General features: G+C 37.8%; 2 protein-coding genes and 1 long non-coding RNA gene across 3 annotated transcripts; all 3 read left to right on the top strand.

Moving 5' to 3' along the window:
• Nucleotides 1–523: 523 nt before the first annotated feature.
• On the top strand, nt 524–2240 carry LOC117341890 (mucin-1-like). The gene is made up of 2 exons (XM_033903751.1): nt 524–578; nt 793–2240. Exons 1-2 carry the CDS (start codon nt 524–526, stop codon nt 2238–2240), a joined length of 1503 nt encoding a protein of 500 aa, XP_033759642.1.
• Nucleotides 2241–4556: 2316 nt separating this feature from the next.
• On the top strand, nt 4557–19621 carry LOC117342379 (tyrosine-protein kinase BTK-like). The gene is made up of 5 exons (XM_033904531.1): nt 4557–4656; nt 12392–12594; nt 13621–13853; nt 14939–15005; nt 15778–19621. Exons 2-5 carry the CDS (start codon nt 12399–12401, stop codon nt 15951–15953), a joined length of 672 nt encoding a protein of 223 aa, XP_033760422.1. The 5' UTR covers nt 4557–4656; nt 12392–12398; the 3' UTR covers nt 15954–19621.
• Nucleotides 19622–19964: 343 nt separating this feature from the next.
• LOC117341668 lies at nt 19965–21044 on the top strand. Its single transcript, XR_004535692.1, has 2 exons — nt 19965–20125; nt 20599–21044. It is a non-coding gene; the product is annotated as an uncharacterized LOC117341668 (long non-coding RNA).
• The last annotated feature ends 3171 nt before the right edge of the window (nt 21045–24215 follow it).

Below are 24215 nucleotides of genomic sequence, written 5' to 3'. Positions count from 1 at the left end.
TAATATCACAGGCAAAATCTCTATGTACAATGTACCATATTTAATGCAATATCAGACTTTTTTTTACCTTTGGTTTTAGACAAGAAATAGGGTTTGTGAGTATGCGTACATGCAGGCCATTTTTATCTATTTTAACAGTTCGTTAACCTCATTATTATTTTCTTATGAAATAAGTAAGAAATCACATTTATTAATTATTCAACATAAATATTTTGCATTGATGTTTTGTTATTTAAAACATTTGTGATTTCAATCAATTTCTCTATAGCATCAGTGAGCTAGTCTAATTTCAGATAATGGTTGAAATAGAAATCATTTGACCAGATTCCATATCCCTAATTTGACACCTTTGTTAGTGGTTTATTCGAAAATACAAAAACAAAATGCGCATCGGACTCTGACTTTAAGCATGAATTTTAAAATTAGAACATATTACTTATATGTGTTCGTGATTTCCTGTCACGTGTAGGTAAAAGAACAATCTGGTACTGTCTTTTCGTGGTCTCGTGTACTAGAATTTTACATGACGACACTTCGTCGGAGACATTCCTACGACGACAGTCACCAAAAGAGAAAGCGTAAGGAGACTAAGTTTTGTATCTAAATGTAATCGGGCCCAGTGTACTAGCTATCAACAAATAATGTAGCGTTTGTGACGTCACATCAGAAGCAAAATAGGACTGAGACATGGTATTCAATCTTTAGCTATGTATGGTTGATATTTTCGAAAAAAAACAACACATATTCATAAACGGAGCTTATGTGTTAAAACACATTTCCATTTTTTTGCAGATGCCTCTTCTGTCGCACCACCACCTGACTCATCATCAGCAGACTCGGATCAAACCTTGCCAGCATTTCCATCTTCTGCGTCTAGCCATCATGTGGTAATGTCAAGCAGTCACGTGTCATGGGACAAATCTGATTTGTCAGACGCTTCGCTAAGTTCGATGGAACAGTCAATCAAAGTAGAGTCACAAGTGGATAGCTCATATCCGGGAACTACTAAACAAATTCATCCTAGAGTTGCATCGTCGTCGGTATATCTTAAAACCATTATGGCGAAGTCATGGGTAGACACTGAACAAATCCGTCCAACCTCCTCTTCAAAATATCTGCATAGAACCAACACGGATACATACGACAACGGAAGAATCGAAAAGGAGGGAGAGTCTTCGCGAAAAGGAAAACTTGAAGTTACAACCTATGAAGAAGAGATACGGTCGAGTGAACAGTTTGAAAACACTAATGATCAAGGCACTGAAAGTTCTCCATTATCTGACGACTACGCTTTCCATTCATCAAACCCTCATGTAAAGTTATACACCGTAGGAGTCGATGATATTGATTCATTAGCCGATTTTTACTTGACGCCTTCAGCGGTAGATAAGTCTGAAGTAACTACAATGTCGGCATTTGACGAGTCCGAAATATTCATGTCTGCGTTCGAATCCGTTGACTCCTCGTTCGATACTTTCCAAACTGACCATGTTTTCCTTCCAAGTGTCGTTGAGCTATATGCATCCGGTCATGATTATGAAATCACGAGTTCCGCTCAAAACGAACATCAGTCCACATCTCCGGGAAGAGCGACATCCGCTCGGGACGATACCTCCTCCGCACTAGACAATGCCAATGCCGCAACAGATAATACCACTTCCGTCCTGGAAAATGCCTCTTCTGTTCTACCTAATACCTCTTCCGCTCTAGGTAATGCAACTTCCGCACTAGATAATGCCACTTCTGCTCTGGCAAATACCACTTCCGGTTTAGGAAATGCCACTTCCGCTCTAGATAATACCACTTCTGCTCTGGGGAATACCACTTCCGGTTTAGGAAATGTCACTTCCGCTCTAGATAATGCCACTTCTACTTCTGTCGCAGAAGCACCTATGTGTCGATGTGCCTGTCACTACGCTGCCAATCTGAAACTGTACAGAAACGCCACTGCTGTCAACATTACGTCTGATCAGGTTCAGAAGACATTGAAGAAACAGGTGACAAATCTGCAGAAACAGCTGTCCCTCAACAAGACGAATTTGTCGTCTGAAAAGCGCAAGAAGACCAGCATGAATGATGACCGCGCGAGCGCACGTGGTGTCGGTCTCATAGGTGTCGTCATGTTAGTCCTATTGATGGGAGGTCTGGTCCTTATGGATCTGACAACCATCAAACGCGACTTCCAGCGCCTCAGGGACAACCTTGGGCACTGTTGCAAGGAAAACAACAGCGCCTGTTAACGGTTTCATATCCAAACATTCTAAATGATTGGAGTGCACAACCAGTTCAAAGTCTTTGCCCGGGATTTTATTACACAATCAAGAAATATTGTCAGGTCTGATCATATAAAGTAGTATCTAAATGCTAGAATGATTTTACATCCGGGAACTAATCTTGAGTCACGGTAAGAAAATCTAGATCTTGATTTCGGAGGTTTCATAATTCAATGTGAACGTTACTTGTTTCAATTCACTGTTGCATCAACCAAGATATGGACTTTACCAACGCATTACAGGTGGTTTTCCGATGGAAAATTGAACAGTAAAGAATGTCTTGAGCTAATAGACGTTGATGAAACTAGGCCAAGAGGGCTGATAGTGGCCGATACACAAATTAAAGTGATTTACTGAACGTGTCTTTATTGGTTGAAATTTGTGAAATCAGTGTCACGTGATCAGGCGACATAGAGGTGAAAGAAGTGTCCTGCAAGTGAGTGTCTTGGCTCTCTCTTACTTTTGATAGATGTAAATAATTCGTCAACTGTGATAAAAGATATATACTGTATACTTGCATTGATACACTGTGTGAGGATGCCACAGAATTACACAATACAAAAATATGGAGCGTTTTGAATGACTTTTAAAAGTGATATTGTCAAATGATGACAGCCACACATCGACAAATACTTATTTGAAAAATTGAGAGATCTATTAACATTTTAAAATATTATACTACGTAGCACGTGCGCAGAAACAAGGGAAAGAGGTCTAGGAAACCCACTCAATTGTATTACTCTGCTATACAAAGGCATCAGTACGATGGAAATGCATGATTTTACATTCAAAGCCTACACATTGATGACAAATATATGACCATAAATCATTAATGGTAAACTTGACTACAACAAAACGCTCGTTAGGGTTTGCTAAATTTTGGGTGGACTATGATTGAAATTTTAACGCAAAAAAAAAAAAAAAAAAAAAATTACTAGCATCATCGGGAGCCAGAAGATATATTGTTTGAAATTCTGAAAGTTTAAGAAAGAAAAAAAAACTTGTCTTACACCAATAGGCCAGTCAACAAAACCATTAAATAGACAGCCAACGATTATATTGGTGTGTGTAGTTAATCTATAATTTTAGTCGTGTTAAATTTTGTAATTTATCTGAACTTGTTTCGTGTTGTTTCTTGGTTTTTTTTTACATCAATGCAAGCCTAAAGGTGTACTTTGAACACTGCTTTTTGAAACATCGTCAAAACAGTGGGAATTGTCAGTGACAATATAATGCACCGTTAATCTATACACAAAACTTCCTCGAATGTTTTACACAAAACAATTAAAAAGCTGACACTGTCTGATTTACCAGCATCTAAATACCTGTACAATCTATATATACCCTAAATTTATGTTATCTATGAATGTACGTGCGTTCCATCTTTTTTTCTCTTTTTTTTTTTTTTTAATTTTTTGTTTCGACGATTTTAATACAGATATAATAAGACGAACATATAGAAACAGGGACATACATGTGTACCCGCACACATTCCCACGTGCACACACATACTAAATCTCACACTTTATCATCAAAATCTGACCACTATTACAGTGTATGTATAATTACTGCCTGTGTTTTCATCCACACCCCACACACAGACAGACAAAAGAGGTAGAACGAGAGGGGGAAAGAGAGACAGACAGACAGACAAAACAGACAAAGGCGTTCTCAAAATATATTGTCTTAATAAAGAAATCAATACACAGACCCTATTATAAAAACTTGTCTATATCTAATGTTTTATAACTGGAAATCACAAAACATGTTTAGAAATATCACGTGAATTAATCAATGTTTCTCTTTGAACATCGATTATATTCCTTATACTATCAGTAGCTCACGAGATCTTCCGTGTACAAAAGATATATGTAGATATCTATGTACATTGTACATGTATAACAGGGCTGTTGAAATATCTATTTAAGATACACACGAATTAATGTACTTGTATCTAACTTAAGTTATGAATATTTTATTTTTGAGGCTCTCCTATGTGCCATTCAATCATTTGATAATATAAATTGTGAGCAATAAGGTATGTATACTGTATATAACTTATAAAGTTCTGTTGTATTTCTAGAACTATTTATTTACATATTTATTCATCAATATATTTATTTATTTATTCAAGTTGCTTTTTATTTATATTTTTGTTTATCTTTATTTTTCTTATAATAAAGTGGAAATCAATACAGTTATAAATGCGTTCTGGTTGATATACATGAACCAACGACATAATCTGTGATCAAGAGAAATTGAGGGTAGTCTCCCCTAGCGGAACTCTTACGTTTGTTTCCTTTATCAACGGTTTCCCGCGAACAAAATAGGTGAAACGTCTCAAAATAGGGGTCTTACCAACTCACAGATAAGTAAACTCCGAGTAAGTATCAATTAATTTGTTTACAGTAAACTAGTGTGCATGACATAAGCAAATCCCTCCGTCACTGGTGAGTGACACAGTCATAAATTGATCGACCAACGATCAGCTGACGATTACTTTTGCATTGTTCACCTACAAAGTGTACTAGAATCTAGGACTGTGCCTGTGGACAGATTTTGTTTTCATCATTAGAATAACAACCTAGTTTTTTGACATTTGAAAATCTGAAAGTATGTGCCAGATAAAGGTTTTGTGATGGATGGCGAGGTTTGTTTCTCCAAATAATGTTGTTACACGAACTGCTGGACCTAGGGATCTAGCTCATCTAATACATGTAGGGCGGCCTGTATATAGCAGAGACATATATAGATCTATTCATGTAGATACAATACATATGTATATATATATATGTCTCTGTGTATAGCTATTGGTCATTGGGGGTACATTTTATGTTTGCGACCCCAAAAAATGATATTTGGCTCTTGGAATCGAGGGGCATTGACATCGTTATTTTATTTCTGAAAAGGGTCACCTTGTACTCCAACAATGTTAGAGGTTTTACATGGCGAGATACGTTTGACAGGCGCCGTGTAACCTCTTACTGCCTGTAGCTGATTTTCCCGATGCTGACAATGAAATTTTCAAAGTTTGTATATTGAAAAAAATAAATATTCATGTAGCTTGTCAACCTGCATTTAAATGATCAATGGGGTCCAATATATATTTCTTTCCATAATCCAGAGTCATATATACAGAGAGATTGGCAGCTCTCTATTTGCCCTTGTGTTTACATAGTGGCCCCTGACCTTCCCACAATCCTTTGCGGTCGCTCGGTTCAGTCTTCACTAGACGCCATATTGGAGAAAACTTGAAAACCAGACACATAATTATCGATAATTTCTATTTGAAATCATCACCAAGATCCAATTATGTGCTTTTATTTTATTAATATCAAAGTGCAGAAGTGTCATCAATATGAAATATATCACAATTTGCTGTCCAAGTGTTTGTATTTTGAGTATGAAAGTCAAGCACAACGCAGGAAAGATCGGCGGGAATCTCCAATTTTCGAAAAGTCCCTATGGGGTTTTCGAGAATACGGATAAATGACAACAATGTGCATGATAATCAAGACCACATTCCATAAGTATGATAGTTTTTGGTTAATGTGGTAACTTTTGTAGTGGCCTAGATAAAACAATGTGCTTTTTGTGTGCGTTTAAAATTGACGATGTTTTGGTCGGACGTAATGGCTGCTTAATTACAAAACTTGGACATGTCGAATAGGACCCAATGGATTTTAGAAAATACGGATAAATGCCAACAATGTGCATGATCAATAAGACTATATCCCATAAGTATGATAGTTTTTAGCTCACCTGGACCGAAGGTCCGGTGAGCTTATGCCATGGCGCAGCGTCCGTCGTCCGTCATCCGTCCGTCCGTCCGTCCGTCAACATTTGCTTCAAATCGCTACTAGTCATAAAGTTCTTATTGGATTTTGACCAAATTTGGCCAGAAACATCCTTGGCAGAATGGGAACAGATTTTGCATAAATGGTGGCTCTGACCCCCGAGGGGCCAAAGGGGCGGGGCCCAATAGGGGAAATAGAGGTAATTCCTCTAAATCTCTACTTGTCATAAAGTTATGAATGGATTTGAACCCAATTTGGTCAGAAACATCCTTGGGGGAAGGGGAAAAGATTTTGCATAAATGGTGGCTCTGACCCCCAAGGGGCCTGAGGGGCGGGGCCCAATAGGGGAAATTAAGGTAATTCCTTTAAATCGCTACTTGTCATAAAGTTATGAATGGATTTCAACCCAATTTGGTCAGAAACATCCTTGGGGGAAGGGGAAGAGATTTTGCATAAATGGTGGCTCTGACCCTCGAGGGGCCAAAGGGGCGGGGCCCAATAGGGGAAATAGAGGTAATTCCTTTAAATCGCTACTAGTCATAAAGTTATGAATGGATTTGAACCCAATTTGGTCAGAAACCTCCTTGGGGGAAGGGGGAAAGATTTTGCATAAATGGTGGCTCTGACTCCCGAGGGGCCAAAGGGGCGGGGCCCAATAGGGAAATAGAGGTAATTCCTTTAAATCGCTACTTGTCATAAAGTTATGAATGGATTTCAACCCAATTTGGTCAGAAACATCCTTGGGGGAAGGGGAACAGATTTTGCATAAATGGTGATTCTGACCCCCGAGGGGCCAAAGGGGCGGGGCCAAATATGGGAAATAGAGGTAATTCCTCTAAATCGCTACTTGTCATAAAGTTATGAATGGATTTCAACCCAATTTGGTCAGAAACATCCTTGGGGGAAGGGGAAGAGATTTTGCATAAATGGTGGCTCTGACCCCCGAGGGGCCAAAGTGGCGGGGCCCAATAGGGGTAATAAAGGTAATTCCTTTAAATCACTACTAGTCATAAAGTTATGAATGGATTTGAACCCAATTTGGTCAGAAACATCCTTTGGGGAAGGGGAACAGATTTTGCATAAATGGTTACTCTGACCCCCAAGGGGCCAAAGGGGCGGGCCCATTAGGGGAAATAGAGGTAATTCCTTCAAATCGCTACTAGTCATAAAGTTATGAATGGATTTGAACCCAATTTTGTCAGAAACATCCTTCAGGAAAGGGGAACAGATTTTGCATAAATGGTTACTCTGACCCCCAAGGGGCCAAAGGGGCGGGGCCTAATGGGGAAATAGAGTTAATTCCTTCAAATCGCTACTAGTCATAAAGTTATGAATGGATTTGATCCCAATTTGGTAAGAAACATTCTTGGGGGAAGGGGAACAGATTTTGCATAAATGGTTACTCTGACCCCCAAGGGGCCTGAGGGGCGGGGCCCAATAGGGGAAATTGAGGCAATTCCTTTAAATCGCTACTTGTCATAAAGTTATGAATGGATTTGAACCCAATTTAGTAAGAAACATCCTTTGGGGAAGGGGAACAGATTTTGCATAAATGGTGACTCTGACCCCTAAGGGGCCAAAGGGGCGGGGCCTAATGGGGAAATAGAGGTAATTCCTTCAAATCGCTACTAGTCATAAAGGTATGAATGGATTTGAACCCAATTTGGTCAGAAACATTCTTATGTGAAGGGGAACAGATTTTGCATAAATGGTTACTCTGACCCCCAAAGGACCAAAGGGGCGGGGCCTAATGGGGAAACAGAGGTAATATCTTTAAATCGCTACTAGTCATAAAGTTATGAAAGGATTTGAACCGAATGTGGTCAAAAACATCATAGGGGGAAGGGGAACAGATTTTGCATAAATGGTGACTCTGATCCCTGAGGGGCCAAAGGGGGCAGGGCCCCATATGGGAAACGGAGGTAATTCCTTTAAATCGCTACTAGTCATAAATTTATCAATGGATTTGAACCCAATTTAGTAAGAAACATTTTTTGGGGAAGGGGAACAGATTTTGCATAAATGGTGACTCTGACCCCCAAGGGGCCAAAGGGGCGGGGCCTAATGGGGAAATAGAGGTAATTCCTTAAAATCGCTACTAGTCATAAAGTTATGAATGGATTTGAACCCAATTTGGTAAGAAACATTCTTGGGGGAAGGGGAACAGATTTTGCATAAATGGTGACTCTGACCCCCGAGGGGCAAAAGGGGCGGGGCGCCATATGGGAAATAGAGGTAATTCCTTTAAATCACTACTAGTCATAAAGTTATAAATGCATGTTGTAAACTCAGAGAGTCTGGACTTCATTATTTCTTTAAAGCAGTTGGGATCCCCACGCTATAACCATAAATAGCATTGTTTGAGGTTAACAAACAAAAGGAATTGAACATGAACATTATTTTGACATTTGGTTAAATCCAACCAGGTGAGCGATACAGGCCCCATGGGCCTCTTGTTGGTTAATGTGGTAACTTTTGTAGTGGCCTAAATAAAACGATGCTTAATTACAAACTTGGACATGTCGAATAGGACCCAATGGATTTTCGAAAATATGGATAAATGACAATATGCATGATCAATAAGACTATATCCCATAAGTTTGATAGTTTTTGGTTAATGTGGTAACTTTTGTAGTGGCCAAAATAAAACGATGTGCTTTCTGTGTGTATTTAAAATGACGATGTTTTGGTCTGATGTAATGGCGGATTAACCAGAACATGTCGAATAAGTTCCAATACTACGATACACACATGCGCATAGCCCGATTTACCTGCGCTCGCGTGTGTTTGATGGGAGACAGGACGCTCTCGATAAGGGATATGCTTGAGTGGTCACGAATAAAGGGAGCCACTATGTGTACGGGGAAATAGCGATGTTACTAATCTCTCTGTATATATGTCTCTGCATAATCTAATGATTTAATGAGAATAATTTTGTAACAAACACAAATAATGAAGTTTTCTTCTTCCAAAGCGTAGCAGAGCTCAAGCAGACTACTACCGGTAGTAATAGTAGAAATACTACGTGATTTACCGGTTAATACAAAAAATGGCGTATAATTATAACCTACAGTATGTCCTACAAGCGGTATACAACAAAGTCTGTTTCATTCCGTTTGAAATCATAACCAAAACTATTTTGTATCAACCTTTAGGCAGCCATTTTTAAAAACGACTAGAAAAGTGCTACAACGACATGGGCATGTATGTTGTGTGTTCCACACCGTGTCTGTGACATACATATGGGATATATATATATTGCATACATAATACATAGACAGGGTTGTAATGACCTGTCAACCACTAATGTGTTTTTTTCAAGCATATTTCGTTGTGCCAGGATTTCGGGGCAGAAACTGCATCAAAGAATAAATGCTTCGGAAATAAGCGGTTGCAGTCGGCAAAATATTATCTGATAGAAAAAGAGCCGACCAGCGGTCTCTTATGTTATAGGAGTAGGGTCACCTTGGTGCCTTTGAGTAACATATGTCAGTCATTTGATTATATTAATATACAATGTATCTTCAATGTACACTGCATATATAGGTGCCATTTACATTATATTGATATATAGTAAAACAAATAATAGTGTCCATTAGTGGTGTTCCGATTAATCAAGTTCGTCGAGTATCACTTGTTTTGAGACGTTTGATCAATTAATCGAGTAAGAAATCTGTAATCGAGTTTCGTCGAAAGTGGCCTACATCAGGTTTTATGAAAATATATTAGTCTACAATGTCTACAACACAGTCGCTTGCAGGAAATGGTTATGCTTGTATCATACAAAATCAAGCGTCGCGATAACTGATACAGTGTTGTAATACTAGGAGCAATGCAAACGTACCAATGACTAAGATTTCGTTTGTGAGAACATAAGGGACTACCTATGGAAGCAACCTTATTATATGCGATCTTTCTTCCCGGTAAACGCATAGGGTCTATTTTATGGAAACATTTTGGTTTTTAATGAAAACAAGAAGCAGAAGGTCTGTTAAGTACTGATACTTTAAATATGACGAAAACTATTTGTAAAATGTGCAGAAAGTCATATTCCTTCAATGGTAAGTCACACTTCTAGACTACTTTCGTTTTCAAAGTATATTAGACTTTTGATAACGGATGGATTAAAGCATTTTACAGCCTGTGCAAAAATTTCCAATTAGCTCAAATTACAATACTCCAATGAACAACCTTTTGTTGTTTTTTTTTTTTCTGTGTTGAATAAAATTATTAAAAAAACAATTTTGGCTCATTTTCATCTGTGTAATAAACAAATAAACAAACAGGAAGATAGTATACATGTAGGTATTAAGATAGTATACATGTAGGTATAACAGTTTATTAGTTACTGAAATTGTTGTTGAAAGCATTTCACAAAATATTGAGACATGAATACAAAAAATACATTTGGAAATTAATCAATTTTAAGCGATCATCGATTGGTTACACACAAGTGATGATCGATTGATCGCAAAATTTCAACCGATTCCCAACACTAGTGTCGATGTGGAAGAAAATATATTGAAATTGTAAAAACCGACACAGACACAACTTAGTGATGGAGCGAAGTCTGAAGAGCTCCCATGATGGAATGAAAGCGCTAAGTTATGTCTGTCGGTTTTTACTATTTTTGATATATATATATAGATATTTAACATAGTAACACGAAATGACGAAGGAAGACAACTTTATGACTCGTGCCCTGACCGGCCTCGAACTCACGATCTATGGCACCCAATCGCCTTGCCAGAAATACCGGCAGCTTATACCGCTGCGGCACATGGACGTTCTTAAAAAAGAATGTTTCAATGTTGCAGTGATAGTCAGCTCAATATTCTGACATGATCATTGTGGAAGTCGTCTATTAGACATACGCTTCACAAGGCTCAAAGATGCGCCTATTTTATTGGCCATGGCGCCTTAAATTCACCATTGGCGACCAGTTATTGACCTATAAGGCGCCTGCATGGCCACTAAAAAATGTTTGTAATTTGTAATTTGGGTAATCTTTCAAAGGTTGCAGTCAATGCTAAAATGACACAATCGAAAAAGTTACAGAGAGATGTTATACTGTATTTAAGAATTAAAAGATTTTGTTTAAATGTTAAGACAAATTGTCGAGGCGACTAACTTTTTCAATTGGCGTCTAGATTTTATGACTTGGTAGCCAAATAGGCCACCTGGTAATAATATCTACTTTGAGACCTGCTTCACTGGTCAAAATGTTGCCATTCCTTAATAAAATCCAAGTACATGTACACTGAGATGCACAAAAAATTTAACATATCCAACCAATTAACCTGAAGAAAATGTTCAGTAGATACATTTTGTATTGCACATTACGATAATCACATGATGTGGCACAAATATGTTTGACAGAAGTGTTTTAAAGACTCAGAGCTCGAGGTTCACAAACTTTTTCCTATCTGACAAATCAATTTCGATTTCAATTTCAATTTGTTTAGGTAGCACACCACAGTAAGACAGCCTGGCCATGGGCAATTTTTTTGTTAAGCAAATAACTCCTGTATTATGATAATTGGTATATTCAGTATGAAGTAGTACATACAGGCTTCACATTTATTAAAACAAGAATTAATAAATTGGTTCCGGATTTTAAATATCCGGATTTTCCGCAAGTGTGTTTACACAGGAAATTTAGTTTTGCCTACAGCGAAAAATGGAAGCCCCCAGAAAAGGTAAGATAGCGGAAAAACTTAATTTACAACATAATTATGTCCAAACAAGATTAATTCTGTCTTTGGGATAGAGATATTTAATTTTAGATATGTTTCAGAAAAAAAATTGTGTAGAGAATTGTGTCATTTTGGGTCAAATATCATAATATTTTGCCATTTTTGAGTCTTTTTTAAGCTGTTACCATGGTATTCACAGCTCAAAAAATCACAGAAAATATCAGTTTACTTACCCTTCAGAGCTGTGCATGATAGCAGTGTAGAACAAACACAATAAATTATGTAGAGAATGGACAATTCAAAATTAGGCAATATACACTAAATCATACTTTTACTGTAGTTGTGTAGCATCACATATATATTTACTCAGCATTGATGAATCTTTGAAATTACTTGTACATATTAATTGGGTCAACTTGAAAACAGATGTTTTTTCCAGTAGTAGTTTTTATTACTTCTGGGTCAACTTGAATACAGATGTTTTTTTTCCAGTAGTACTTTTTAATACATCCTGATCTTAGGGTTTGAAAGAATTGGCAAATTAACAGAAAGTGATACTCGTCTCCTATATATGTCACCAGAGTTACAAAATCACAAAATTACAAAATTTTAATTTTGTTGACAGGAGAATCATGCCTGCACGTCGTGCTCAGAGGTGTGGCTGTGGTAGAGGAGTGTTTGGACTGATAGACTGGACCACGCCCCTCAGACGCCCAGCTGCTCTCAAGAACTTTCAAGATGCCCCGATCTCTCCTGGAGTTACCTCCCCTCAATCTGTCACCTCTCCTTTCTCTCCTTTCCCTATTTCTCCAGGAAATGCAGTTGGCTGTAAGTACAGGTATCATTCTGGGGTTAAAGAAGATTTGATCTTTAGAATATATAACTATACACTAACAGAACCATTTTAAATCATTTTGAAAGAAACTTTTCCGTAGTAAACAGCCAATCTGAAATCAGGCTAAAACGGATGTTAAATGATATCATTTGAGAAAAGGGAACATCATTCGTCCTAAAAAGAGGGGCCGCGGTGGTCGAGTGGTTAAGGTGTCCTGACGCTTTATCACTAGCCCTCCACCTCTTGCTTTCAAGTTTGAAACCTACGTGGGGTATTTGCAAGGTACTGACCGTAGGCCGGTGTTTTTTCTTTGGGTACTCTGGCTTTCCTCCACCTCCAAAACCTGTCCCGTCCTTAAATGACCCCTGGCTGTTGAAAGGACATTAAACAAACTAAACCAAACCAAATGTCCTACAAAGCTCTCAGAAAAACCTGTTGGGTGAAAATATGTTTTAGTAACCTTGTTGACAAACCCAGAGGAATTGGACACCTGGTTTTCTTGTAATTGTTTTCTCCATTTGAATTTTTTTTCGGTATAGCCGTATACCGGGTAATATTCTTTTGGCCCAGATATGAAGCGACAGGTGGAGTTACTGGTCAAGATGAAGTATGTGATTGGTCAATGTAGCAGTCAATGCAAAATGCAGATATGCAGTTAAAAACGAAACAAAGTTAAGATTGAATGCAAGCTGAATAAGTGGATGGATCTTTTCAAATGACACATTAATGAAATTATATTCCTGACTCAAATGCAGTCTTATTATCACCAAAAATGATTCAAACTAGTATAATTCTGTTATTTGTGCTGAAACATGTTAGTTCATTCATTTATTTCACCAGCAGTTTATATTAATTATATATATATAAAACCACCAGCATTTAAACTGTGCCATTTATCTTTTTTAAAGATTTTTCTTGTTTAGTTTTGTAAACATATATGTTGTCCTTGTTTTATCAATTTTGAGTCAAAATAATGATTTCGTTGACATGTCAGTAATTTATTGTTTATACGTCATCAGCTTGGGCAGATGCTGTTGAGAGTCCGTCCACTCAAAAGTTTAACCATGGAGACAAACTGTTGGTGAAATTCAGCTACACAGCTAATACAAACAGTCCCCTGGATCAGGCCGAACTTAACGTTCGTCAACAAGATAACGTAGAATTCATTTGTTTCCATACTGACAATAAACTTTGGTCGTGTGTTCGTGATAACAATGGGAATGAAGGATATGTACCGACAGATTATCTAATGGTAAGTCATTGTTTGTTAAAACGATTGTCATGATTTTATGTTTACAGAACTATTATTAGTGTGAATACCATTCACAATCCATGTTCAAAGTAATTAGCAGTCAATTTAATTATGATATCGTATAGACAGATATTCTTGAAGAGCTATTTCTAGAAGTTAAAAAAAATCTGATATATTAATTTTTTTTTAATGAGATGGGATTTTAGAAATACATACACTGCAATGCAGTGTTCAGACATCAAAAATATTATAAACTTATGTTGAAATTATGTGATATTACAGCAGGTGGTTGTTTGAAATAGACGACATTCTGACAACATATTTGAAATAAACTTGAAAAACTTGAAATTGACGACATGTTTCAAAAAGATGACATGTTTCAAATAGATGACATGTTTTTCAAATCAAGCTCTGAATTGAGTCATTAATACTAAGGAGACGCAACCGAAGGCTCGTATAAGACTCTCTGTCATTGGTTGATTAATTTTTTATTTTTTTTATAATGACGTCATTTACCAGTTTTCATTGGCTTCTCTTTGATGCTCAAAGGTCATGCTGAGATGACCTCCTACTTGTTATCATTATCTTTTATTGCAGTGTATTGTGGAAATTACAGTTTTAATTAGATGGGGATTGGGCATTGAATAAGCCTATATTATCTCCGAGGCAGACTTTGTGGCCATTTTAATTTCATACTAGCTTTACTGCTAGTAGTTTTGTATCTTATTTTCTCTATCACATTGCTTCAACTTTATAATCTTTATTAATAAACAATTATATGTATTTTTTTTGCAATTAATTATAGTTAAATAGCATGATAGTAAGAAGTTATAGTTAAGACTAAAATTACATAGAACTTCTGTTCTCTCTTTAGTGAAATGGAAAGTAGAACTTGCACTTTCTGTTTTGAAAATAATCATCGATATTGACATCTCACAATCGATCATTGAGAATTTGTTGGCTTTCCGATAAGATATTGATTATAATCGATTATCAGGGCAATACTACCTCGGACATTTCCTAAGTCATTAATTACTCGTATAGGATTTTGTTCATACGCTATTTACTTTAAATCTTTTTTATAGGTCGTAGAGGAAAGCCTTAATTCATTGCCATGGTTACCGAAGTCAGCTGAGGTCCAACAAGAAAAAGGTAAAAATGTTCACATTTTTAAATTTTCTCTTGGTTTTGTTGTGATCAGAACTCTTTAAGTTATAAGTTACAAACTTCTTATAGATGTATTCAGCCATGAATAGAATTTTTTGATTTTTTTTTTAGAAATTTTTGATATTCATTACCGATTCATTAGTACACTGTATTTACACATTTGCATTTTTGTGTGTTTTATCCAAATTAGTTGGACTACGGTTGGGTTGGAACCCCACAAAACTTTTCCAAAAGAAATGACCTTGACCCATATTCAAGATAGCAGGGGTCAAATTTGTAAAAAAAAACATTCAAATGACTTCTTTTTAGGCCTAGAATTATGATATTTGGTTGATTGGTTCCTGAGATTGAGCCATATAAGTCGTTAGAAAAGAAATGACCTTGACCAATATTCAAGGTCACAAGGGTCAAATATAAAAAAAAAATCATTTAAGCATCATCTTCTCGCAAACAAGAAGGCCTGATAGCATTATGATATTTTGCTGGTAGGTTCCAGGAATTAGAGCCCCACAAATTTTGCGAAAAGAAAAAACCTTGACTCATCTATTTAAGGTCACAGAGGTTAAATTTGTTCAAACATATAGAGGACTTCTAATCAACTGAAAGCCTAGAATCAAAGTATTTCGATTAAATGGAAGGCAGTAAATCCTCAAACAAGTGAATACCAGATGAGCGATGCAGGCCCATTGGACCTCTTGTTACATTTTCACGATTTTCTATTGTCTTGTTGTAACTAGCCAATCTATTGTCTTTCCAGTTGAATTCAAGCCGTACAAATCAGCCTACCAGGCAAACATGGCAAAAGAGACCTCAAAACAGCAATACACATGTGACGTGTGTTGCCGCGAGTTCAACGGACCAATGCCTTACAATGCCCACATGAAAAGCAAAGCCCATCTGGAAGAGGTCATGCTCCTGGAGGAAAATTCTTGAGGGCAGGGAATCTTAGGGGTGGGCATTTCGTCAGACGACAAAGGGAGACAAATATCATCGAAAACTTATGATTGTTTAAAACTTTTGTGAGAAGACATAGCTCTCGAATGTAGACATATTTCAGATGAGCGAGAGTATTAATAGACAAATATTTTATCTTTGAATCCTGTGCATGGAGGATTAAAATCTTCCATCAGTTTCCAGTTGAGTTCATCAGGTAAGGGGGGCAACTCTCTTAAAAGATCTAAGAGGAGACAACTCTGTTGAAATATTGATAAATATTTGAAACATCTGTAAAATTTTTGTTTATTTTCTCAGTAATTTACTCTTCAATGGTGTTGTTGATGATCGATTTAGGTACAAATATTAAACGTGAGTGATATTAATATTTCAGGATGACAGCCTGGTGTTTAAATGATGATTGATATTAACATTTCTTAATGAAAACCTGGTGTTAAAATGATAATTATCATAATTAGACTTTGTTACTTATCTGTTATTAGTTTTCCATAAGTTGTTTACTTTAAATTCTTGTTTTGTTGTTTGTTTTGTTTACTGAGTCTGAAACAAACATTCCATGTTCTTTCAACCCCTTTCCTTACCAAATAATGACTACATCTGACTAAATATATTTGTATAACATATATAAAAATCTTGTGTCCCAGGTAAATACAGTGTATATATATTTATGTGTTAACACAACATTATACAGAGAGACATGATGATTGATTACGACCTGTCTACACCTTTTACAGATAGACAGGAAAAACAAAAGGCCAGAGATATATATTGCAGTTTAAGTATTGAACAGGGTTAAATTGAAAATTAAATTCTAATTAGATTCAATTGTCATAATCCCTTCTTGTTCATTTTTCAATGTTACAGTTCATTCCCACAAGAAAGTTAAAATGTCATTAAGCCATACCATTATCTGGTCAGTGTTAAAAGTTTTCGACTATCATGAAAAAAAAATTAAATAGATTCTGAAATATTTTTCAAAGATAATCAAGTATAGATCAGTTCTGAACGTTTGATGATTGTGTTTAAATATTGCACATATTCCTAGCACTTTTTAGCACCAATATGTAGAGGTAGCATCTAATTTTATGTGTAGACTTATAATTTTAACTGATGATGCAGCTAAAACATAATATATTGTCAAAAAATACATAGCAGTTAGTTACAGTTAAAGGGAGGTAATTCAGAGCTTTCATTGACTGTTGAGAATGATTTTGACAACCAGAAGTAAATATTAAGTCTTGTAAGGATATACATATGTTTGTTTGATGTAAAATAACTGACCCTTCAAACTTGTCATTTCTGAAATCATTGAATGTAAACATTTAACTGAAAGCTTTGTAATTATTCGACTCTTTAACGTTTGGCAGCATTTTATATTTGATACGGAATGTTAATTTACACTGGCTTTGAAAATTAAAGTATTAATGAATGTAAATTTTGATGTACATGTAATTTAAAGTGTTCTTGTTTAGGTTGTCTATTACAATATTTATCTGGCAATAAGCTCAGTGGACAGGACTTAACCACTGACTGTCAGGGGATACCGGGGCTGCAATAAGCCCAGTGGACAGGACCTAACCACTGACTGTCAGGGGATACCGGGGCTGCAATAAGCTCAGTGGACAGGACTTAACCACTGACTGTCAGGGGATACCGGGGCTGCAATAAGCCCAGTGGACAGGACCTAACCACTGACTGTCAGGGGATACCGGGGCTGCAATAAGCCCAGTGGACAGGACCTAACCACTGACTGTCAGGGGATACCGGAGCTGCAATAAGCCCAGTGGACAGGACCTAACCACTGACTGTCAGGGGATATCGGGGCTGCTTCCAAATCAGAAAAGCTTGTATTTGTTGGTAATTTTACTGAACAACAAAACATTATGTATATGGGTGGGCTTATTACAAGACATTGGCTTATTAGTTATAACAAGACATTGACCTATTTCAAGACATTGACTTAGAAGTTATTACAAGACATGGGCCTTTAATATTATAAGGACAGGCTTATTACAAGTATGGGCTTATTACAAGACATTGGCTTATTACAAGTATTGGCTTATTACAAGTATTGGCTTATTACAAGTATTGGCTTATTACAAGTATTGGCTTATTACATGGACAGGTTTATAACTGGCTTATTGCAATGACCGAGCACAAGACATGGGCTTATTACAAGTATAGGGTTATTACAAGTATAGGGTTATTACAAGTACAGGGTTATTACAAGTATATGGTTATTACAAGGACAGGGTTATTACAAGTATAGGGTTATTACAAGGACAGGCTTTTTGTCAGATTATTATGATTACGGTATGAATATTACAATCATGAGGAACAAAGTGTATAAGTTGATGTTCATGTTAGCAGTTATAAATCCATTGTTACATTCAACGTATTGTTTTCAGTATGACAATAGTTTACAATACAGTATTTAGATTCTTAGAGAGAGACTCTTTAGATTCAAATTTTATAGTTTTAACCAAAGAGTACAAAATGTAAAACAAGCATCATTTGATTTGTAAGACGTCTCTTGTGTAGTTATCATAGCAATGGTCATAATACTTCTTACATACATGATTTAAATCCTGTTTAACATTTGCACAAATGTATTAAATAACACTATCACTTCATGATTAGGATTTGTGGTTCAGAGGGTATTTGTTTAATGTCTTTGAGTTACAGTCAACAGATTTCTTAATGCGGTGTGGTTAAGGTTTTATAAATGCTTTTAAAGGTAGCATGGATCAAATTTATTTGCCTCTGAGGGTTGCAGGGTTTAAATATAGCGCTTTTCATGGATTTTAGGGTGAAAGATTTAGTGCTTCACTGGTTTTGAAATTCAATATATAAATGTGCTTCAATCAGAGGGTGGCAGGAATCATCCAATTACTGTGCTTCAAATATTTATAGAGCTAATATTTACTTGTATCATCTGAGATATCAGAGAAATAGCTTACAAACTAGTGTATTTGAACGTTGAAAGCTGCAGAAATCAGCATAACGCTTGATAGCCGAATACAACTGTACATGTACCTGTAGTCTGAGTCATGTGATCACTTAGAGGTGCGGTACCATTTTTCAGTGAATTTTAATTTTCCGGTAATATTACTGTCACACCATCCTCAGGTAGAGTGTGTTTCTTGTTAAATGTTCGATTAACAATCGTTTCCTTTGTTATTATTTCCCAATCCTTCCCTAAACTGTTCACCTGAACAATAACTTTTTTAAGTATCATGACAGTATTACATTCTAGTTGTACTCGTATATATATTATCTCAGCTTGCTTTGTACTAACTGTTGTTATGTCTGTCGCTTCTGTATATTAATTGTTGTTTGTTATTTAAGACAAGGGATGGTAGGTTTCAATTCTATTTTGCCAAAAATCACTTATTTTAGAGATTATTTCTGGAGAAAAGAGTGAAAATACTTGTTTTCTCCAGAATAAACAATATTTTTTGAGAATTTGATTTTTCAGTTTAACCATATCTACAGTACTCCCGGTACTAGTGATTGTGGGACCAAAGTAATGTCTCGTGTATATCCGATTGTTTTGAACAAGAGAAATCATGACCAGTATTTGTAAATGTAGTTTTTGTTTTCATTTTAGTTATTTTAGTTTTTATGAATAAAAAATAAGAATTTTATACATTATTTGGTTTTCTTTTCATTTTGACAAGTTGCTGACGTCCCATACATTTTAGGTACATATACCTGCCTGTTGTGCTATGATCGGGAAGGGATATAACCATGACAAGATTTATTCTGTTTTATTTTGAGTTAAGGGTGTATGCTACATTATTCTATCATCATAACTACAAAATGTAAAATAACAATGAGTTTTATACCGCAGTCAGATGTTTGGGATTGTCAAGAAGAAAGGGGCATTGACAGGGGTGAGGTAAGATATTTCGGCCCGTCACGAAAATACGGACAGTCCACAGGGGTCGTGATTGTTACATATCATGGTACTTTACTTTGTTTGTATTTCGCGCTCAAAGACTTGTACGTGAACCGGATGTGTGACCGGATATAGGAAAAAGGACATTCCAGAACGTGCGGTGTAAACACGTCAACATGCAGATGTAGCGGCACAACACCGCGGCTACTTACTCATTTATTGGACATAAATACGCAAACTACAGCTTGCGGTGAGTACCGTACATACAAACCCAATTGTATATATTGTTTATAACTGTTGTTGACATGCTGTGTAGATAAACAGCAAGGTATTATAGTTGTCTATTTATAGATACCCACCCGGTATGTTGCACGGGTGTATACAGGTGTGCTTAGCGTATTGTATATTTATTAATAGGGTATTATACGACATGTACAGTTATATAGATGATATTTTAGAGATATACCAAGCATATACCATTATATACATATTAGTTAATGTCTACATAGTCTGAATTACGGGTGGTCATTGTTATATGCACACGTGTAACGTGAGTGCATGTCAGTGTAGTAAATATTAAGGCGTCGTGTGTCATACTTTCAGTAATTTAGGGTGTAGTCATTTTATTGCATATATGTATTATATCAGTCAATATAACGGTTGTTAATAGGTTAGGTTAGTTGGGCCATAATTATTTAGTAGTATATTTGTATTATATTTTAGTTTAACCCATTGGTGAGGATAGACCATAATGTGGTGTGGATGATCCTGGAAGGATCATGGTCAGAACAGAGTCCTGACAGGGACATATGCCAGACTGATGTGTGGTGGAGCGAGGTGGCCTGGGTACTGTGGTTGCGACTCACAGCCAGAACCTTGATAGACAGCCATGAGTGGTATTCTTTTCTGGCAATATAACAATTGTTCGTGATGAGGCTTGATGGTGCCGTCTTGTGGAGAGAACTGGGTTCTTGTTGACACTCCATGGTGGAAATCTGCCCACCAGTGTAGACTATTTAGGTGACCTCATAGACAGTGATGGAAATCTGCCCATTCCTTGAGTGAACCATTTATTTGTGATATATGTTCTTATTAAATGTGTGAAAGTGAGTGTGGATGTGCAGTTGTTCATAGTGTATATTGTAATTAAATGTTGTAAATAATGTTAATACAGTGTGTTGTGTTTCTATCTCTGCACCAGATTGGACAATATGCTCATCCCGTTACAATTTTGGTGGCAGCGGTGGGATAGTGTGATTGTTTAATTCCGTGAAGGGTTTGTAATGCACACATTTGTTTACATTGTTGGTTGTATATTTTTCATAATTATTGTAACAAATATGTCTGCCTTTAGAGACCTGATATCATTAGGTAAGGAAATGGGTTTGTCAGGTTTACCGCTCGTTGAGTTTGTACGCGGGGAACAAGACAGAGAACGCGATGAACGTCAACTTCAACGTGAATCGACTAAACAAGAGGAAGATAGACGACGGCACGAGCGTGAACTCTAATCAGAGAAGGAAAAGATAGTTCTCCAACGAGAACTCGAGAAGGAGCGTGAAGAAAGGGCCGTAGAGGAACATCGTAGGAGAATTGAAATTCTCACTTTAGAAGGGAAGTTTAACACTAAGTCTGAGGGAGACAGTCATATTTCATCGATGCGTGGTCCTAAGCTTACTCCGTTTGATGAAGATAAGGACAACATGGACTCTTATCTACAACGGTATGAACGGTACGCGACAACGCAACGTTGGGACAAATCGCTTCATTGGGCTACTAACCTCAGTGTTCTTCTCAAGGGACGCGCCTTGGACGTGTTTTCGCGTTTACCGAGGGAACAATCGTTAGACTACGATATACTCAAAGCGGCGCTCCTCAAGCGATTTGATATGACTGAGGACGGTTTTAGGAAACGGTTCAGGACAGGTAGGCCAGAGTCTGGAGAGACATTTACATAGTTTGCAGTAAGACTGGAGAGTTATTTTGTTAGATGGCTTGAGATGGGTCATACTGATAAGAGCTTTGATGCACTTAAAGACTTGATGGTTAGGGATCAGTTTCTACAGGCTTGTGGTAACGAACTGACGCTTTTCTTAAAAGAGCGTATCCCTTCGTCGATTCAGGAAATGTCGAGATTGGCCGACCAATATGCCGAGGCCAGAGGTAACCCTACTAACTTAGTTCGTCCTAAGATTGGGAAAAGTTCATCGCAAGGAAATCCAAAGCGCGATCATTCGGATACTGCGAAAGAAACATCTAGTGCTAACTCAAGGGACAGTGTGAGGCAGTGCTACGTGTGCAAAAGTACTGAACATCTCGCGAACAAGTGTCCGAAAAAGGGGTCTAAGAATCGCGTGATGTCTGTTACGGGTAAACCAACCAAGAATGTATCTGTAGGTAGGAAACAGAGGAGGAAGGAGATCAAGCAGGAGGTTTCTGTTGATGTGGAGGTAGATGACGGGGAAAGTCGTTTACAAGATGGGACTCACATGAATGTATCTTGTAACGTCCCGGCTCCGACACCTTGTAAGATGCCAGTTGTGGAAGGCGTAGTTGGGAGTCAACGAGTTTCCGTCCTGAGAGACACTGGTTGTTCAGGTGTGGTGGTTAAAAGAAGTCTCGTGACTGAGGATCAGATGACTGGCGAGGTTCGTGCATGCACTCTTGCAGATGGCAGTTCTTTGAAAGTACCTACTGCCACAGTAGTTGTGGATACACCATATTATGTTGGACCTGTAGTTGCCTGGTGCATGGAAACCCCAGTCTACGACCTTATCCTTGGTAACATAGACGGTGCTAGAGCCCCAGATGAACCAGATTCAAGTTGGAATCAGAGGATGGCTGATATAGCAGTTGTTGAGACCAGAGCTCAGAGGACACTTAACGAACGACCTTATCGTACCCTCAAGGTACCAGCGGCTTTGAAGGAGGTTCAACCATCTGATATAGAAACAGCTCAACAGGAAGATGATAGTCTTGTCAAGATTAGAGACATGGTTTCACGTGATGAGGTAAAGGAAAGACGTGATGGTGGAAAATCGAGATTCTTCAAGCATCGCGGTCTGATATACAGAGAGTACCAAAGCCCAGCAGTAGCAAACGGGAGAACGTTTAAGCAACTCGTAGTTCCTACAAAGTATCGCGAGAATGTACTTCGCTTGGCTCATGAGTCAATGATGTCGGGTCATCTAGGAGCAAAACGGACTAGCGACCGAATCATGATGGAGTTCTTCTGGCCAGGGGTTAACGCCGACGTAACCAGGTTTTGTCGGTCTTGCGACGTCTGCCAGAGGACGTTCCCGAAAGGACGCGTATCGAAAGTTCCTCTAGGAACGATGCCCCTTATCGACATACCGTTTCAACGTGTCGCCATTGACATCATAGGACCTCTTCAACCAGCCACTGATCGCGGTAATAGATACATCTTAACCATTGTTGATTATGCGACGCGATATCCAGAGGCTATAGCTCTGAGGGGAATAGAGACTGAGCGAGTGGCTGAAGCGTTGGTTGATGTGTACAGTAGAGTGGGCATTCCGCGGGAAGTATTGACCGACCAGGGTAGCCAATTCACATCGGAACTTATGCGTGAAGTGAGTCGTCTTTTATCCATTCGACAGTTAACAACAACTCCGTATCACCCAATGTGCAACGGCCTTGTAGAACGTTTCAATGGTACCCTGAAACAGATGCTCAAAAGAATGTGTTCAGAAAGACCCAAAGACTGGGATAAGTACCTCAATGCTTTACTATTTTCCTACCGAGAGGTACCGCAAGAAAGTCTTGGATTTTCGCCTTTTGAACTGTTGTTTGGTAGAACTGTGCGCGGGCCGATGATGATTTTGCGCGAGCTTTGGACCAAGGACGTTCCTGATACCGATGTCAAGACTACATACCAGTATGTCGTCGATTTGAAAGAGAGACTTGAGGAAACTTGTAAACTAGCGCAAGAGCAGTTGAAATCTGCTAAGTCCCGACAGGCCAAGTATTACAACCGGAAGGCAAAGGATGTGATCATGGAACCAGGACAGAAGGTACTAATTCTTTTACCTACCAAACGCAACAAATTACTGATGCAATGGAGAGGGCCCTACACCATTGAGGAGAGAAGGGGAACAATGGATTATAGGGTGAATGTCGACGGGAAGGTCAAGACCTTACATGCGAACTTACTTCGTCGTTATGTGGAACGCGTGAACACGCAATCGTCAGCCGTGGTAACAGAACCTGGTGTTCTATCTGTAGTGTGCGCGTCAATCGTCACAGATGACACGGGAAGCGACAACGAGGATGTCTCTGAAAGACAGTTAGAGACGACACCCAGTCCAATCAGAAAGGAA

The sequence above is a fragment of the Pecten maximus genome, chromosome 14 (assembly GCF_902652985.1).
Source record: "Pecten maximus chromosome 14, xPecMax1.1, whole genome shotgun sequence".
Classification (NCBI taxonomy): Eukaryota; Metazoa; Mollusca; class Bivalvia; order Pectinida; family Pectinidae; genus Pecten; species Pecten maximus.
Note: the sequence above shows the minus strand (reverse complement) of the source record. Positions and strands in the feature narration are given on the sequence as shown.

What these genes read in the sequence shown, in the direction of transcription:
- LOC117342379 (XM_033904531.1), top strand. Translation starts at nt 12,399, where the DNA reads ATGCCTGCACGTCGTGCTCAGAGGTGTGGCTGTGGTAGAGGAGTGTTT. An exon ending in TCCAGGAAATGCAGTTGGCT is followed by an intron (nt 12,595 to 13,620) that starts GTAAGTACAGGT and finishes ATACGTCATCAG; the next exon opens with CTTGGGCAGATGCTGTTGAG. An exon ending in TACCGACAGATTATCTAATG is followed by an intron (nt 13,854 to 14,938) that starts GTAAGTCATTGT and finishes TCTTTTTTATAG; the next exon opens with GTCGTAGAGGAAAGCCTTAA.
- LOC117341890 (XM_033903751.1), top strand. Translation starts at nt 524, where the DNA reads ATGACGACACTTCGTCGGAGACATTCCTACGACGACAGTCACCAAAAG. An exon ending in CAGTCACCAAAAGAGAAAGC is followed by an intron (nt 579 to 792) that starts GTAAGGAGACTA and finishes ATTTTTTTGCAG; the next exon opens with ATGCCTCTTCTGTCGCACCA.